Source organism: Littorina saxatilis, linkage group LG13 (genome assembly GCF_037325665.1).
Source record: "Littorina saxatilis isolate snail1 linkage group LG13, US_GU_Lsax_2.0, whole genome shotgun sequence".
Lineage (NCBI taxonomy): Eukaryota > Metazoa > Mollusca > Gastropoda > Littorinimorpha > Littorinidae > Littorina > Littorina saxatilis.
Window position 1 is genome coordinate 24956243 of NC_090257.1, and position 20000 is coordinate 24976242.

General features: G+C 39.2%; 1 protein-coding gene across 1 annotated transcript in view; it reads left to right on the forward strand.

The window, feature by feature from the left end:
• The first annotated feature begins 1319 nt into the window (after positions 1 to 1319).
• LOC138945348 (low-density lipoprotein receptor-related protein 5-like) overlaps positions 1320 to 20000 on the forward strand; it is a 24306-nt gene continuing 5625 nt past the window's right edge. The window contains exons 1-12 of the mRNA XM_070316775.1: positions 1320 to 1466; positions 3086 to 3236; positions 5157 to 5276; positions 5958 to 6191; positions 6765 to 6966; positions 7793 to 7914; positions 10007 to 10163; positions 16204 to 16307; positions 18027 to 18161; positions 18495 to 18851; positions 19389 to 19494; positions 19737 to 19904. Of these exons, the coding sequence (XP_070172876.1) occupies positions 5219 to 5276; positions 5958 to 6191; positions 6765 to 6966; positions 7793 to 7914; positions 10007 to 10163; positions 16204 to 16307; positions 18027 to 18161; positions 18495 to 18851; positions 19389 to 19494; positions 19737 to 19904 (1643 nt within the window). The 5' untranslated portion in view covers positions 1320 to 1466; positions 3086 to 3236; positions 5157 to 5218. The remainder of the gene's footprint in view (positions 1467 to 3085; positions 3237 to 5156; positions 5277 to 5957; positions 6192 to 6764; positions 6967 to 7792; positions 7915 to 10006; positions 10164 to 16203; positions 16308 to 18026; positions 18162 to 18494; positions 18852 to 19388; positions 19495 to 19736; positions 19905 to 20000) is intronic.

Sequence of the window (20000 nt, forward strand, 5' to 3'; positions counted from 1 at the left end):
GTCGCAGTAGTCCCCCTTTCACGGCAGCCGCTCTATATTGACGGAGTTGTCTCCCTGCCTTGCGCCGTGAGAAATATTTTTAGCAGCTCTAGTTTCTGGTTCGTCGATATAAGACAGCAAACTCGTGAGATGTAGAAAGCTGTGTGTGATAGGGTCTGGCTGCTGCTGTTATCTGTATGCTCGTGCAAACATCTGCATTCTCATATCAGTGTATCTAGTTCGTTTGGCTCAAACTCACTCCTTCGTGTACACTACTTTGGGGTGTGCACGTTAAAGATCCCAACGATTGACAAAAGGGTCTTTCCTGGAAAATTGTATAGGCATAGATAAAAACAAAATGTCCACCAAAATACCCGTGTGACTTGGAATAATAGGCCGTGAAAAGTAGGATATGCGCCGAAATGGCTGCGATCTGCTGGTCGATGTGAATGCGTGATGTATTGTGTAAAAAATTCCATCTCACACGGCATAAACAGATCCCTGCACCTTGAGTCCGAGTCTGGAGATACGCGCGCGATATAAGACTTCATATAACAAAGGTGATGTACGTGTGTGCACTTGATTACACACGTGTGTTGTGTGTTCCTTGAATGAATCGGAGAGAGAGGGCTATATTAAGAAAAGAAAGGTAAACAAAATGTTGCTATTGTTTCATGAATTATCTTTATTCATTTGTTATTCTTGAACTTTTTTGTATTCGGTAGAGTTTATCTTGTTTTACCGTTGGGGTTGGTATTAAGGTGTGTGGTTGTATTTCATAGTCAGTCAATCGGCTAATGCATTTCATACTGAAAGTCCAATTTAACATAAGGCGTTCACATTTGTTTTTATTTGATATAATTACAACTTCAATAAATAAAAGTTACTTTAATATGATCACAATTCTTCGGATATTTACCAACTGTATTGAGAATACACATTTCTGTTCTGCTGATACATTTTGTTCATGTGTGAATGTCAGTAAATCTTAACCACTTACTTCTATTCTTTCGACTTACGATAAGACGGCCTGGATCGTACTGGCTGCAGGCAAAGTTTGAAGTGGAAAATGCAACATAATTTATTACTCTTCTTAAAAAACCCTTTATAACTGTACTTTATAACTTTATAATAACTGTTTTACCTTTCTAAAATAAATGTCAAATTGTTGGTTATGAACGCACCTTAACGTACATTAAGCATTTCCTGTATACTTTTTTCAGAGAAAAGGAATTATATTCCAAAACAGAAAATGAAAACTTCCTTTGTATTTTGCAAACTTTATTGCAGATTGTTCTGAACTTTATTGCAGATTGTTCTGAACTTTATTGCAGATTTTTCTGAACTTTATTGCAGATTGTTCTGAACTTTATTGCAGATTGTACTGGCTGGATCTGAATTATATCGTAAGCGTTGACAAGAATGGAGGAGATATCCACAGATATACGATTCTCTCGACTCAGACCGCTGGGCTCGCTGTTTTCAGAGTATGTATTTTGTTGATTTGAGTAAAAATCTCAACCAGTAGAAGAACACCACCACCCCCACCACCACCACCACCACCACCACCACCACCACCACCACAGCCACCAACACGAACAACACACACACACACACACACACACACACACACACGCATGCACGCATGCACGCACGCACGCACGCACGCAAGCATACACATCCACGCACGCACACACATCCACGCACGCACACACATCCACGCACACACAAACAATCACACACAAAAACAAACAAAACCTCATAAAATAAAAACAAACAAACACACTGTTCATATACTCTTATTACCAATTCAGAGCCCCATATGGCTTTTTGACCAATCAGGACGGATTCTAGGTGACCCTCTAAATGTAATACGTTCAGGCAGGGACCCATTTTGTTTATCAAGCTAAACATTAACAAGACAAAGTAAAAATGTAAATCAACAATATCAGCGTGATTTATTCTAAAGAATGACTTCAGATAACAGGGCCGGACTAGGCTAAGAGGAGGGGGGGGGGGTTGCAAGTGGTGGGGTAGGTCATGGGTAGGTCATATTCTGAGATAGGAAAATGGTCGCTCCTTGCATGAAACGGCATAAAATAAACAATAGTAAAAAAAAAATTGAATAAGTGAGGTACATGTTTAGGCTGGGGGGGGGGGTGGGGGGGGTTGCGCAACCCCCATAACCCCCCCGGTAGTCCGGCCCTGGATAATACTCTCTTTATCTAAAAAAAATACCGAAAAGCGAGTTTTGTCTGTGGGTGCTTTACGAAACAGCTAAGCACCGCCCATCCTCTGAGTGTACAATGCTCACTTGAAATCTAAATTATCTAAGTTCGGAAAAATCAAGTGAAATTTCGTCACTCACTTTACGTCAAATGTATATTTACGTCATTTACCATCCGTCTGGAGTCGGTTCTAAATCTGTCGCTCTCTGTTCAACAAGAAAAAGCGAAGCAACCGAAACACATGTTCAACATGGTTTATCTTGTGAGATTGTTGTGTGTCAAGCGCATTTGACCTGTGAATATTCATCACGTCAGGTGTGTTACTCTGATTGGCTGAACCAGTTCACGAGAATTCTTTGACTGACAGGCATAATCAGGTAGGAGCGCTCAAGTTCCCATTGCGGCTGTTGTGTCTAATTCGCGGGGTCGCTTCGAAATTTCATTTGGTCGAATTAAACGGTAATAAAACCGTTATTTCTAATATGCTTACTGTTACCAAATGATAACAGACATGTCTCACAAACGATATTAGCATTCGCCTATATATATACTTTTCTCTCGACATGCCTGCTAACAGTCAGCATATTAGAAATAACTCAGGGGCGGATTAGGGGGGAGGGTTACAGTGGTTCCGGACCGGTCACACCCCCCCCCCCCCCCCCCCCCCCCGGTTGTCAACAACAAAACATTTAATACTAACTTTAAAAGAAATAATGAGTGGCTGCTGTCACCAGTTGATCATGTTTAAAATCAAGGATAAGCCATAAATTGTTCATAAAATGTACCCCACAATGTACCCCTGGACCCCCCCCCCCCCCCCCCCTCTAGCTTAACTGCTCCGCCTCTGTAACTCATAATAACATCAAACTGCTTGCCAGGACTACTTGATCTGGTTGGACGACAACAACATTACCTTCAGGGACGCTGATCTTGGTGTAGACGATGATACCGTGACGTTCGTTCTCCCCAACAAAACCCATGACGTCACCGATATCGTCATCTACGATGCAGCCGACAGCAGCGAGCAGCGTGAGTTTTTAAAGTAAACTAGCTTCATTGCCAGTTCTTGTTCCTCGTCAGACGGGCGCAATAGCCTAGTGGATAAGACACCGGCCCCCTCCTGCGGTCGTGGGTTCGAATCGCGGCCGCGCCTGGTGGCTTAAGTGTGGAGATGTTTCCCGATCTCCCAGGTAAACGCATGTGGATGTTGAGTATGCACAGAGTGTCAATACCTTTTTTCAGAAGGTGAAAATGAAAAACATTCTAGATAACACAGTTAAATGTACACAAGACGGGCACAGTGTACACGCAAGCACAAAACCAAGTACGCACGGAAAACATCCTGTCGTGCATGTCAGAGTTCGGTCGGTTATAGAAACATGATAATACCCAGCATGCTTCCCCTGAAAGCGGCCTATGGCTGCCTAACATGGTGGGATAAAAACGGCCATGCACGTAAGAGCCGTGGGAGTTTCCGCCTATAAATAAAGAAATTAGAAGAAGTTCCTGACCATTTTTGCTAAAGCTGCATGCCTTAGCAATGTCTGCCATTATCAAACGCAGCTTTGTAAATACCTCTCGGTGCTTCTAAAGAATGTTGGTTAGTGTTTTTGTTTTAACATTCCTACACTTTCTGAAGTATGTTCGTTCGACACAAGATTAATCGTGCGAAATGTACAAACGCTTTGTTCAACGTTTGTGTCTTTTACCGTCAAGAAAATAAATCAGTTAATGCGCCATGATTCCTCAATGTATCTTTAATTATGGTGGCGTTTAACATATGACTTGCGAGTATGTTCAGAAAGACAGACAAACAAACAGTTACCGAACACAACACAACATATAACACTGCACGCAACACTGACTGTAGCACTGTTTGCAGCTCTTTATTTTGGCATAGTTTAACAAACAAACAAACTAACAAACGAACAACAAACCAAAAAAAACTTCGAATACATAATCAAACAAGTCGCGTAAGGCGAAAATACAATATTTAGTCAAGTAGCTGCCATTTTTCAGCAAGACCGTATACTCGTAGCATCGTCAGTCCACCGCTCATGGCAAAGGCAGTGAAATTGACAAGAAGAGCGGGGTAGTAGTTGCGCTAAGAAGGATAGCACGCTTTTCTGTACCTCTCTTTGTTTTAACTTTCTGAGCGTGTTTTTAATCCAAACATATCATATCTATATGTTTTTGGAATCAGGAACCGACAAGGAATAAGATGAAAGTGTTTTTAAATTGATTTGGACAATTTAATTTTGATAATAATTTTTATATATTTAATTTTCAGAGCTTGTTTTTAATCCGAATATAACATATTTATATGTTTTTGGAATCAGCAAATGATGGAGAATAAGATAAACGTAAATTTGGATCGTTTTATAAATTTTTATTTTTTTTTTACAATTTTCAGATTTTTAATGACCAAAGTCATTAATTAATTTTTAAGCCACCAAGCTGAAATGCAATACCGAACCCCGGGCTTCGTCGAAGATTACTTGACCAAAATTTGAACCAATTTGGTTGAAAAATGAGGGCGTGACAGTGCCGCCTCAACTTTCACGAAAAGCCGGATATGACGTCATCAAAGACATTTATCAAAAAAATGAAAAAAACGTTCGGGGATTTCATACCCAGGAACTCTCATGTCAAATTTCATAAAGATCGGTCCAGTAGTTTAGTCTGAATCGCTCTACACACACACACACACACACACACACGCACGCACGCACACACGCACACACGCACGCACATACACCACGACCCTCGTTTCGATTCCCCCTCGATGTTAAAATATTTAGTCAAAACTTGACTAAATATAAAAACAAGAAAGTTAGGTTGTTGGATTTGGAACGTTTGTTATTGACAAAACAATACATTCACATACCTTCGAATACATACTTGTTTTCGCATTTTTCTTATATTAAAATATATATGAAACCATTGCAGATTCGTGCGAACTTGACAATGGAGGCTGCAGCCAGTTATGCTTAGCTCAAGGTCAAGGTCACATGTGTCAATGCCACTTTGGCTTTCAGCTGGGGAAAGACAACACCTCTTGTATTACTGGTAGGTCAAAGTTTTCTTCTGCAAGAAACGTTTACAAATTAATTTGTAATCGTCCATTGGGCCTCTTAATTGAACATGTAGTTCCATTTGGTAAAGTCTTTTGTGTTGACCAGGACATTTTTATTAATAAACAGTTTGTTTACAGTATTGCATTTCCCTTTGCTTCATAAATTGACAATTCTTTGAGATCATTAAAATGCCATCTCTGTCTAAAATGCACTACAGTGTCGTAATGTTAGCATTATATCAAAATACTAAGCCAAAATAAGTCCTTCCTCTTTGTATATTGCAAGAAAGTTCTAGACGGTAGTTATCTTCCTTCCCATTAATATAACGTCGAACCTGTCAACAACGACCACAGGGGATCGTTATTGAAAGGTGGATCATATAAAGGAAACACTCGTCTGGGTTCCTTTGGAGAGGTCATTGTGGACAAGTGGTCGCTTTCAAGATGTGGTCAAGGTTTACAAGGTTTTATTTCGACTTTAGGCCCACTGGGCGTTTAAGCTAACAAAATACACAGTTAAATCACACATTCAAACACACGCACAATGAGAGTGCACGCAGGCACAGCAAACAGTAAACTTGGTCACAAGGGGAGGTTCGACTTCACCAACAAACACGTAAACGTGCACGCGTGCGTGTGCGTATACGCCCACGTTTGTGTTTTTCTCTTCTCAGATTATGCCGCTTCTGACTTCTTTCTTGTTGCGGACAAACTTCTTGGCCAGCTGTACCAAGTGAAACGATCGACAAAGAGTGTCTCCGCTGCTATTCTACCAGATGGCTCCATTCCTGAGGTCGTGACCTTTAACCCTAACACAAGGGAGATAATCTGGTACGACTCTCGTGTAGCTGCGATCAAGTTGTCCTCTCTGAATGGCTCGTCTGCCAATGTGGTTCGGACATTAAAAGGTACTTTTTGACTCATGTGCTTAAAGTCATGGCAATTGAAAAGAAAAGTGTGTGTGTGTGTGTGTGTGTGTGTGTGTGTGTGTGTGTGTGTGTGTGTGTGTGTGTGTGTGTGTGTGTGTGTGTGTGTGTGTGTGTGTGTGTGTGTGTGTGTGTGTGTGTGTGTGTGTGCCTACAAAACCCAACCTTGAATACAAGTTATTACAACGTTCCGGAGGAAAAAAATAATATTCACCACTTGCTGACTCAAGTTTGTAAAAAATAAGTCCATGGCAAAAGGTGTCTCTCCGTGTGTGTGTGTGTGTGTGTGTGTTTGTGTGTGTGTGTATGCGCGTGCTTGTGTGTGTGTTTGTGTGTGTGTGTGCGTGTGTGTGTGTGTGTGTGTGTGTGTGTGTGTGTGTGTGTGTGTGTGTGTGAACACAAAACTTAATCTAGTCCGGAATCCTGTCGATCAACCGAGTGCTTTGGGACTTAACCCAGATGTTATAATGTATGACAGCCACAGTTCATATTATGAACAACTTGCTGTGTTTGTATTTCTGCATCAATTCTCTTTCTGGATATATTCCTTTGCAGTAGCGAATCAGGCACAGCCAAACACTGTTGGTTCGCTTTGTGTGGACCAATCCACCAACAACCTCTTTTTCACGGAGATCAGCGCAGACAACTCTCAAGGTTGGATCAGAGTGATCTCTCTTGAAAGACGTGGAGATGTGATGAGAACTCTAAATAGAACAATACCACCACCACGATACCTTGCCATAGCCCCAAACGCTGGGTGCGTAGGACACTTTCATTCTTATTTTATTTCTTCGTTTATTTATGTTCCATTTATTTAATGTACTGTGTTTATTAATGAATCAATATATCGAGTGATTGATTTATTATTGAATGTTACGCATGTATTCACAGATCATTGGTTAGTTTATGTCCAGATTGATTGATTTCTGGATTGATTAGTTTTATTTATTTAATTGAGTGATGCATTTATCTTGATATCAATTGGATTATTTATTTAAATATTTGTTCATGCATACATCTTTTTATCTGCAAATGGTTTTGTTCAAGAATAGCCCCATAGGTAAATTTATTCGTTCAATCTTTAGACGGTTATTAGGCAAGACCATTTTCAAGTTTAATGCACATTTCATTTGACAAGAATGTGTTTATCAACTATGGTCGCAGCCGAGGTTGATAAAGGCGAAACAGAAGGCTATACGCTCCCTGAGGACCAACACAAAATGCTGGTCTGACAACAAGCCACCAACATTCAAACCATTTATTTTATTTTTATTTTTATTTAATAATTGATGGGCTGATTTATTATTTTGGACTAATTTTTAAACAACAAATAATGTATCCACTCCAACAGAAGAAGAACAGATAGGAAGAATGATAAAGAGGAAGAGGATGCAGTGAGGAGGAGGAGGGGGGTATGGCTACTTCAAAAAGAGGCTTTTGTGTTTGCATTGGTATTTTGTTTGTTATTTCTGAGTGAGTAACTTGAATTGGCAGAACAAATCACTTAACAAATAATGATTTACTACTGTTCTCAGGGGTGGAATCTAGCCTTAATGGATGATTGACTTTTTTCCCCTCTGCAGCATCCTAGTGTTTGGCACTGTTAATGGTACTCTGCATCTAACAGACATGGCAATGGACGGTAGTTCGGAGCTGCTCCATTCTGGGGTGGTTAACCTCTCTGGTTTGGCCCTGACACAGGATGGTGAACGTTTGTTTTTGCCTTGGCATTAGCCCTATTTGTTTAAACATTGTTTGTTTTTGCCTTGGCATTAGCCCTATTTGTTTAAACATTGTTTGTTTTTGCCTTGGCATTAGCCCTATTTGTTTAAACATTGTTTGTTTTTGCCTTGGCATCAGCCCTATTTGTTTAAACATTGTTTGGTTTTGCCTTGGCCTCAGCCCTATTTGTTTAAACATTGTTTGTTTTTGCCTTGGCATTAGCCCTATTTGTTTAAACATTGTTTGTTTTTGCCTTGGCATTAGCCCTATTTGTTTAAACATTGTTTGTTTTTGCCTTGGCATTAGCCCTATTTGTTTAAACATTATTTGTTTTTGCCTTGGCATCAGCCCTATTTGTTTAAACATTGTTTGTTTTTGCCTTGGCATTAGCCCTATTTGTTTAAACATTGTTTGGTTTTGCCTTGGCCTCAGCCCTATTTGTTTAAACATTGTTTGGTTTTGCCTTGGCATTAGCCCTATTTGTTTAAACATTGTTTGTTTTTGCCTTGGCATTAGCCCTATTTGTTTAAACATTATTTGTTTTTGCCTTGGCATCAGCCCTATTTGTTTAAACATTATTTGTTTTTGCCTTGGCATTAGCCCTATTTGTTTAAACATTGTTTGTTTTTGCCTTGGCATTAGCCCTATTTGTTTAAACATTGTTTGGTTTTGCCTTGGCATTAGCCCTATTTGTTTAAACATTGTTTGTTTTTGCCTTGGCATTAGCCCTATTTGTTTAAACATTGTTTGTTTTTGCCTTGGCATTAGCCCTATTTGTTTAAACATTATTTGTTTTTGCCTTGGCATTAGCCCTATTTGTTTAAACATTGTTTGTTTTTGCCTTGGCATTAGCCCTATTTGTTTAAACATTGTTTGTTTTTGCCTTGGCATTAGCCCTATTTGTTTAAACATTGTTTGTTTTTGCCTTGGCATTAGCCCTATTTGTTTAAACATTATTTGTTTTTGCCTTGGCATTAGCCCTATTTGTTTAAACATTGTTTGTTTTTGCCTTGGCATTAGCCCTATTTGTTTAAACATTATTTGTTTTTGCCTTGGCATTAGCCCTATTTGTTTAAACATTGTTTGTTTTTGCCTTGGCATTAGCCCTATTTGTTTAAACATTGTTTGTTTTTGCCTTGGCATTAGCCCTATTTGTTTAAACATTGTTTGTTTTTGCCTTGGCATTAGCCCTATTTGTTTAAACATTGTTTGTTTTTGCCTTGGCATCAGCCCTATTTGTTTAAACATTGTTTGTTTTTGCCTTGGCATTAGCCCTATTTGTTTAAACATTGTTTGTTTTTGCCTTGGCATTAGCCCTATTTGTTTAAACATTGTTTGTTTTTGCCATGGCATCAGCCCTATTTGTTTAAACATTGTTTGTTTTCACGAATTTCAAAAAACAATTTAGCATACATGTAATTAAACACAAGTCGCTTAAAGCGAAGTTACTATATTTAGTCAAATATGTCGATCTCACCGAATGAAATTGAAATATAGTCCGCCAATTCATTATTATTTTTGTCTCTAAGAGCACATTCATAAGTTTATCTTGTTGAGCTCCTTTACTAAATCATACATTTCATGGCTTTGTACGTTGTATTTGGATACAACACTGTTAAATACCAAATTGGACGCACTGCATGTTTACACCGAAACAAGATAGTTTCGTCAAAGCCGCTGACACATTTGCGTGCAAAGTGTGCTGAAAATGACAAGCCAGTGTAGCGCAGTAGCGCTTGCGTTTAACAGAAATTAACGCGCGCTTTCTTTTCTGTATTCTTTTTAACTTTCTGAGCGTGTTTTTTCATCCAAATATAAAATATGTATGTTTTTTTCATCCAAATATAAAATATCTATTTAGAAATTCGTCAACAAATCTTTGTCAATGTAAGCAAAGGTTCAAGAATATTACTGCTTTTGTAGCTTAATTTTATCAACAAAAATAGTTTATAGAATTGCAACTAACTATTGTAAATAATAATAATAATAATTATAATGATTAAAACCAAACTTGTTCTATATCTAATACGCTGATCTGACAGAATTTGTGACAACATCCACAATATTTCTCACAGGCTCTAAAGTGGTGTGGTCAGACAAGGATCGTGACGACATCACGGAAATGGACCTTAAAACCCGCTTAAAGACTCCTCGCTTGACAAATTCTAAGAGCTACCCACATTCGCTACAAATCTGGGGTTCAGATCTCTATTATCTGACTTCTTCTGGGAGGTAAAGTCATGTATGCATTGATTGAACATTGGAACATGTGGCACTAGAACTCATTATTATGCAGGCGGCTGGCCGGGACAACATAAGTGTGCATGTTCATGTTCGGAATCGTTCTACACACCACACACACACACACACACACACACACACACACACACACACACACACACACACACACACACACACACTTTATTTCACACTGGTATTTCACCCATAAACACTCACAAATGCCGCTATCGAACTGACGTTGTACCGGGCCTTTTGATTTGCCCTGTATGCAGAGAGGACGTGGAAGACGAGAAACATGTATTGTTTGTATGCAAAGGATATTGTGATTATCCCCGAGTACGCAGTACTAGGGTCCAACAGACTTTAATTGTGTGTCTGTCTGTGTGTGTGTGTGTGTGTGTGTGTGTGTGTGTGTGTGTGTGTGTGTGTGTGTGTGTGTGTGTGTCTGTCTCGACTTAACAGCTTATTGCTGGGAAACTACTGGGCGCAGTTCTTTCAAAAGTTGATACACTAACTTGATAATAGGTCCGATTGATCGTATTAAAACTTCATAATGTTACCTGGGACCTAAATGCGAAATAAATCACAAAAGCGACTCTTAACGGGGGGGGGGGGGGGGGGGTTTGCGGTGGGAGTACAACTGCCGTGCAGCTATTGGAACAGCCAGCTAGCTGGTGCGAATCACGTCCGCCTATGGCCAAAGTGATCTGGGATCGATTCCCGGCATGGGCGGTTTATTTTTATTTATTTTTTTTAAATTCTTGTTTACTATTGTTTATTATGAACGTTTTAATGTTTTATTTCACTCTAATAATTTTTTTAATTGTGTAAAATAAATTTTAAATTTTTTTTTAATTCTTGTTTACTTACACATTAACATGCTTCCATTTTAAACTGAGGTCTTCATCGGGGATTGACGCCCGACCAAAGGTAATTGAAGCCTGACGGAGCGAAGAGACGGAGGGCTTCAATTAGACTTTGGGAGGGCGTCAATCCACGATGAAGACCGAGAAGTTTCAAATGGAAGCGTGTTAATGTTATTGTAATTCAATCTGACGACGATCTCTTTCCTGCTTTCATGCGATGGTAAACAGACAGAATTGGTTCTGTTCTGTTCACACACTACTTTCAGTCCACCTACCTGCAAGGGTCAAGTCCCAAGAAATATGTCTCTGGATTCCTATCGTATCACTCTCCTCCTGTTTTGTTTTCTTTCACATACCTTTTCCCATCTTTTTTGACGGGTTTCTGGACAGCAAACTCAAAACAAATTCTTTTCATCACAAAAGCGATCTTTGGAATTGACTGACGTAGTCCGAAAGAATTCATGCATCAACTTACGTCACGTATTCGACGTCATCACTTCGCATACCTTATGGTCTCGGTATTTCGTTGGTACTTCATATTTCCTACTTGTAAAATGACCCTCAAAGCTAACCGAGACTAGTTGAGGTTGTATCAATGGGCCTCGCCAGCAGGTTGTTAATGGATTTTTTAGCGAGTGGCTATCGACAATTAGTCACCTGTAATTTTTAATGAGTTGGGGCATTCTGACCAATCACAAGATCTGTTTCATTAAAACGCAAACTTGATTGAATTACAATATTGTTTATTATGAACGTTTTAATGTTTTATTTTACTCTAATAATTTTTTTAATTGTGTAAAATAAATAATTTTTTTTTTTAAATCCACGTGCACAAGACGAAAGCACGTCCGACTATGGCCAAAGTGATCCGGGTTCGATTCCCGGCATGGGTGGTCTATTTTTTTTTTTTTTTTTTTTTAAATCTTGTTTACTATTGTTTATTATGAACTTCTTAATGTTTTATTTTACTCCAATAATTTTTTTAATTGTGTAAAATAAATAATTTTTGTGTGTTTTTGTGTGTGTTTTTTTTTTTTTTTTTTTTAAATCCACGTGCACAAGACAAAAACTTTCATACTGGGGGAGCGAGCCAGTCTGAAGAGTACTCGGGTCCAGCGCCAGCGTTTTTTATAGACTTGATGTCAAAATACTAAGAGAAAAAAACCAGAGTGAAGATGCGAACAGTATTATACGTGTTATGTCTCAGACATTCAGTGGTGCATGTGGCCAGATTCTTATATCGTGTTTTTCAAAAAAGAAAAAGTTTTTTGGACTAGTTACCCAATGTGGAACAGGTGAACGAGACGGCGATGTGTTATACATAGTTTGTGCCGTTGAATGTTAGAGCAGGTTTGATTGCAAATAATGTATGCTGGTGTAGTACACCTGTGTTGTTGTTGTACCTATTCAAATTGTTGATTTTTGCGCTGGAAATGTTTGTAGGTTAGAAAGAGAGAGAAAGAGAGAGAAAGAGAGAGAGAGAGAGTTTGTGCCGTGGAACGATAGAACATGATTGAAAGCCGATAATGTATGTTAGCACTGTAAACTTGTTTGTCGTTGCACCTATCCATATTGTTAATTCATGCGCTGGATATGTCTTTAGGTTTAAGAGAGAGAGAGTGAGAGAGAGAGTGAGAGAGAGTGAGAGAGAGTGAGAGCGTGCGTGCGTTCGTGTGAGTATATGTTAGAGAGAAAGATAAAACCGGGTGATTGTCCATAAATACAAACACACGGCATGTATTACTGACCCCCCCCCCCCCCCCCCCCCGTTGAAATGAACCTTGTGTGTTTAATCAATAAAATGTCTTACACACACACACACACACACACACACACACACACACACACACACACACACACACACATATATATATATGTTACAGGCATTAAGTGAAACCAGGCATTACGCGTAATGCCTAAAATGTTCAGGCATTACGCGTAATGCCTGTGAACACTAGGCATTACACGTAATGCCTAAAAATACCAGGCATTACACGTAATGCCTGAAAATCATTGCCAGGCATTACACGTAATGCCTGAAACCTGTTGGTTTAAACACAATTTTATTCAAAATACATGACATGAAACAACTGACAAAAATGCAGCTAGGACACGAACTCAAGCAGATGCTTATTTGACGTGACTTTCTTTCTTTCTTTATTTGGTGTTTAACGTCGTTTTCAACCACGAAGGTTATATCGCGACGAATTTGACGTGACCATAACAATGCTAAGTTACACAAGTTTTCATGATGGTGGACAACACTATTATTAACCAGAAGAACAAAATGTAGGAGGGGGGTATGGGGAACTTAATCAAAACAGGAGGATTTACAGAGAGAAAAAAAAATTAATCAAATAAAAAAATAAAATAAAAAAATAAAGAAAAAAATAAGGTGAGACTATGAATGAAGCGCGTGGGACGAGAACATCGATGCTGAGACATGCAATAAGTAAGTTCAGATAAATGTACATTTTCATGGAGAGGGCAGCATAGTTCGTTACGAATGTATGGAAGAAAACAACCACACACACACACACAAAAGAGAACAGAAAAACAAAAACAAAAACTCAATGATAATTATTACTTATGTTAAATATGTAAATTGATGCAACAACACTGAGAGGCGGGTTTACGTTCTCCTGCACACAAACATACACAATACCAGTACGTGGGCTAATCCTTCAAGTTAGTCGACCAGATTCAGCAATAAAGGATTGGACCGACTCGAAAATCAATGTATTTATGCGAAATGAATGTTGCTCGCTGCCTCTTAATAATGTTTCCACGTGTCTAAAATTGGCAGGCAGTGAGTTAATTGTGGACATACGAGCATTTTCAAACAACGTGCAGTATAACAAGTAATGTTCAGCTGTTTCGTTCCGGTTACCGCACGCACACTGTGGGTTATCTTTTAAATGGCGTTTGCATAAATCGGAATTAAGGTTACTCATGTTTAAACGCATTCTGCTGTGTTGTATTTGTACCTGTCTTTTTCCAAAATAATAATAAACTAACACATAATGATGAGGACTTTGTAAATAATGCTTAAACTCGCTAATTGAGTTTGTGGTTTTAACCACATCAGGCAGATCATTCCATAAAATTGTAGTCGAAGGAACGAAGGATGTTCGGAAGATTTCTGTCCTGTGAGCTGGTACAAATCTTTCAAGTGGTCGTCTTCTGTGATAAGGATTTAAGGATGAAACTAGTGGTGGCAAAAGGTCAACTAAATATAGGGGACATTTACCATGAACCATTTTATGATATAATATCAATTTATGTTGTCTTCGGCGTTCCTTTTGACTACAAAATCCGCTTTCTTTGTAAATCTTACCATGACTAGTTCTCCGCACACCGCCAATTATGATACGTAAAGCTTTAAACCTGAACCTGTTACAGGCATTAAGTGAAACCAGGCATTGCGTGTAATGCCTGAATATCGTTTGATAGAATAGGTCGAACAACAACACCTTTGACTCTCGCTTGTTTCTTCTTCTTCTGACACTCTGCGCACAAAGATTTGTAAAGTGGGGTTCACCTAGGACAGGGTCCAGATTGAATTCATCTTCCTAAAACAACAACACCATGTCAATGTACCCGAGCGCTACATTCAAACTACTAAAGATCGTGAACAACTTACGTCGAATAATAATAACAAATCTCCCTTATGAGAAAAAAACCCGTTTACACAGTGTTTCTCAAGCGAACATTAAGTAATAATTTGATATCGTAGCTTTCAACAGTCCCGGGTATGTGAAATAACACAACGCAATTTTCTTATTAGCTGTTTTTGTTCCAGCAAGAACAGTCAGTGTACTAAGCCTTTTTTGTTACCTCCCTTTGATATTATAATTATGTGTCAATTTTGTTTGTTTGTTTGTTTGCTTAACGCCCAGCCGACCACGAAAGGCCATATCAGGGCGTTGCTGCTTTGACATATAACGTGCGCCACACACAAGATAGAAGTCGCAGCACAATCTTCATGTCTCACCCAGTCACATTATTCTGACACCGGACCAACCAGTCCTAGCACTAACCCCATAATGCCAGACGCCAGGCGGAGCAGCCACTAGATTGCCAATTTTATAGTCTTAGGTATGACCCGGCCGGGGTTCGAACCCACGACCTCCCGATCACGGGGCGGACGCCTTACCACTAGGCCAACCGTGCCGGTATGTGTCAATTACTCTATCAGAGACAGCATTGGAGATAACCCGGTTTCAGTATTGTTTCACGATAGACGTAGAGCTGAATACCAACACTCAAATCTGTTTTTGACAAACACCACACATCACTTACTTTCCCAAGAGATGATACTCATGACGTGACTTTGTCGTTTTCTGGAAGGCAGCTTTTACTTCTTCGATTGTTCTGAAGTACACAGCTTTCGGAAGCAACTTTCTGCCGTCCTTTTCATAATGTTCAAACAAACGTCGAGTAAACAATTGTTCTTTTTCATTATCCTCCATGGTGACGAATAAGCAACTGGTGAAAACTCGACTGGAGATATTGGACCTCGTCTCTTTCCATTGTGACATGCACTCACACTTACGTGAAATTCAAACTGTGGTGAACACTATGTCAGAAATACAATATTTTGCATTGCGAACCATCACTCATAATCGCAAAATAAAATGTGCATTCATTTCAAAGCTCACTTGATTGAATGTTAGTTACTATGTTCACACCATGACATTTTGTCAACACTTTGTCCTTAAAAAATGTTTTCACTGTCATCCAAGAGGTAATGTGTATTGCCTGAATTGCTTCAGGCAATAAGCGTAATTTTGAGAGTCAAATTTCAGGCATTACGTGTAATGCCTGGTATTTTTAGGCATTACGTGTAATGCCTAGTGGTCACAGGCATTACGCGTAATGCCTGAACATTTTAGGCATTACGCGTAATGCCTGGTTTCACTTAATGCCTGTAACATATATATATACACACACACACACACAAACACACACACACAGACACACAGACACACACACCACGACCCTCGTCTCGATTCCCCCTCTATGGTAAAACATTTAGTCAAAACTTGACTAAATGTAAAAAGGAAGATAAAACGACAACCATGAAACAAATATACCTTGCTTTGAAGTCTTGAAAAAGCTATGGAGACTAAAGATATTGACACATTTATTTGGCTATTTTGCAGATCAATAAAATCACTGAAAGAAGATAAAGAGAACATTGAGATCGAGTTTCCAGAGTTTGGACTCCTAACCTCTTTATATTTTGTCGGAGTTGACAAAAGTACAGGTAATATATATTTTCTGTGAGTGATTGTCGATGACATTTTAGTGTATTGCATCGTCAATTTGATGTTTATAGTCCGATGCTGCAAAGCAATTTTCTTGGTGTGTTGTACTAGGACAATAACATCTTGAGTCGATAGTCTTGTTTCCATATGAATAATGTTGCTGTAAAGACACTGAACACGGTGCTCTCGTCGGTTCAAACATTCTGGCTTTCTATGCATTCCGAATAACGACCTTAGTTGCTGTACCCGAACACAGCCATCGGTTATAGTGTGTCGCTTGTAGTACCCCCCGCGGGTTAGGGAGAAGAATTTACCCGATGCTCCCCAGCATGTCGTAAGAGGCGACTAACGGATTCTGTTTCTCCTTTTACCCTTGTTAAGTGTTTCTTGTATAGAGTATAGTCAATGTTTGTACAGATTTTAGTCAAGCAGTATGTAAGAAATGTTAAGTCCTTTGTACTGGAAACTTGCATATTCTCCCTGTAAGGTCATATATTGTACTACGTTGCAAGCCCCTGGAGCAATTATTTTGATTAGTGCTTTTGTGAACAAGAAACAATTGACAAGTGGCTCTATCCCCTCTCCCCCCTTTCCCCGTCGCGATATAACCTTCGTGGTTGAAAACGACGTTAAACACCAAATAAAGAAATAAAGAAAGAAAAATCGCTTGTAGTTAATTCGAAGTTAATTAATAGTAAACATGGTGTGCATTTAACTGTACGTGTTATCCAGAGTTTTCATTTTCATCTTCTGAAAAAAAGTGAGTAACTTTCTGCGCATGCTCAATACCCAAGGTTTACGTTGGGCGTCAATGGAAGTATTTTTTCTGCAAAGGCTTTTATACTCTAAACAGAAGTGTTCCTCTTTTGAACACACTTTTTTGTAACCATTTGTAAAGATTGTTTGACATTATTGTATCTTCTTCTTCTTCTGCGTTCCATGCTCGGCTGTCAACATTGTTGATGAAATGAAGTTTGCAGTACATAATATATAATTCTACAAACAAAAAATAGCACACACGGTAAACACTATTTACTATATAATTCTACTAGCAAAAGTAGCGCAATCGGTAAACACTATTTACTATATAATTCTACGGGCAAAAGTAGCACAGACGGTAAACACTATTTACTATATAATTCTACTAGCAAAAGTAGCACACACGGTAACACTATTTACTATATGATTCTACTAGCAAAAGTAGCGCAATCGGTAAACACTATTCACTATATAATTTTACTAGCAAAAGTAGCACACACGGTAACACTATTTACTATATCATTTTACTAGCAAAGGTAGCGCAATCAGTAAACACTATTTTCTATATAATTCTACTAGCAAAAGTAGCACACACGGTAACACCATTTACTATATCCTTCTACTAGCAAAAGTAGCACACACTGTAACACTATTTTATATATCATTATACTAGCAAAATTACCACAGGTGGTAAACACTACTTAATATTTTTGTAGAAGAAACTGATGTAAAACTGCTTTTGAATCATTGATTTGTTTTGTATTTGCATAGTTGTTTAAGCCGCCGGCCGCCAAAAAACCCCAAAAAAATCAAAACAAAACAGACTTACTTCTTCAGTGTACGTGTACCCGGTCGATCAGAAAGTAATAATAAGACTGACGGCAATGAAGATTACAGACAGGAATTAAATTCTGTTACTATTATTTTGTCAAAATAATGTGTGTTTACTCACCTTTCAGACACTGTGAAAACGGATTGCAGCATAAGAAACGGACGATGCAGCACGTTGTGTCTGCCAACACGGGATGGTGGGCGCCGGTGTCAGTGCACGGATGAGCATCACATCTTGGAAGATAAGAGAACTTGCAACGATGGTTAGTTATTTTGTCTTCTTCTTCTTCTTGTGGATCACACGTCTAAACTGTTAGACCGGACAGCGAGACGACCGAACATTATTTGTAAAATCTTCCCCCCCCCCTCCCTCTCCTCGGCCTCCACACTGGAACACTGATAATCAACAAGCACCCGTGCCCTGTTAATTACATTTATTTTACATTTCAAAATAGTAACCTGTAGCGATTAAGAAGCAAGTTCAGTTGGTTGTACTGCATTCTTCAGTGCCAAATACTCCTCCGCTCAAACGGGCGAGGGAAGTTTTTTGAAGTGCTTACCGCTGATATTTGTTCGTCTTTTTTTCCCTTCAACAGTGGAGAGATGCACCGCGGTCGTTAAAAACGGCCAACTGTCCACAAGTTGTGACCGGTACCCGAGCGAAACTTGTACCTACTCTTGCAACGAAGGCTATCGAACCAGCCCTAAAGCGTCCAATATTCTCTGCAAATCTACATATCACGACTGGAACGTCAGCCTTGATTCGCTGTGCCTCCTCACGTGCCCCAAAGCACTGACCAATGGGCGCCCAGATGACAACTGCACATTTGTCAAAGGGAATAAGTGTGGCATGACGTGTAATGCCGGGTACAGATTAAAACATGGGTCTTCCACACAAATCGAATGCGGGGAAGATGGAGAATGGAAACTAACTTCTGAAACAGTGTGCCAGGGTTAGTAGACAGTTTTTTCTTTGTTTGTTTATCTATCGTTTTTCTTGTTTACTTCTTTATTTCTGAAATAGGGCAGTACGATTAATATAATTGAGTCTAATTTAATTTTTTTATTTTTTTATTTTTAACTTAAAAAAAATGTATCGACGCGCGAGCGTTTGCATGTGTGTGCGTGCGTGCGTGCATGTGTGTGTGTGTGTGTGTGTGTGTGTGTGTGTGTGTGTGTGTGTGTGTGTGTGTGTGTGTGTGTGTGTGTGTGAGTGTGTTTACACAAATTCGTAATGGAATAACTCATTCATAATGCAATAAGTCGGTAACTCAAGTCTGCTGAGAGAACAAGTAAAATCAACAGTAAATTGAAGAAGGCGGACTTTCTCGTTTGCATTACACAGCATTAAGACAGACGCACGCAGTGCTAGTGACAATATTTAATGCATAAACTGCTGTATTGCTTCTGTGGAATTCAGGAAGGTCAACCTGAAAATATGCAGCGAACATAATATCTGTTTTGCATGAATATTTTTTTTGTCTCCACAGCAATTGAAAGCAGTGATACCCAGTTACCTGCATACGTCATCGCCATTATCATCATAGGTGTGGTTGCTGTGATTGTTCTTCTTGGCGGCTGTTTCTTGTACAGAAGGTGAGAACAACGTAAAGGTTCGGCAAAATGATTGTTGATCCTTTTCATACATGTTTATACGTATTGCTAATTTGTTTCATTAATCAATCCCAAAACCAACAAAACCAAGCAAAAAACGAACAAGTCACACACACACACACACACACACACACACACACACACACAAACACACACACACACACGAGTAAAGTAAAGTGCAGTATAGTTAAGTAAAGTTAAGTAAATATCTTGATCTGTCACAGGATGAAAATGTACGGAGGGCGCAACGGCAGAGGACAAGACTTGGATCTACCCCCCGTTCTCTTCACGTCTCACGGCAATGCGGTCAGACCCCCGAAAGACGGAGAAGATGATGGCAGCCACGACTATGCTGAACTCGATGACGTTGCAAACGTCAGCTCGTACACCAGGTACTCTGACGTGACGTCAGTCATTAATTTTATTGTGAGCGATCTTCGAGTTAAGGGCCTCTTTATAAAAGTCAAGTTTGGGGTACGGAGAGAGCG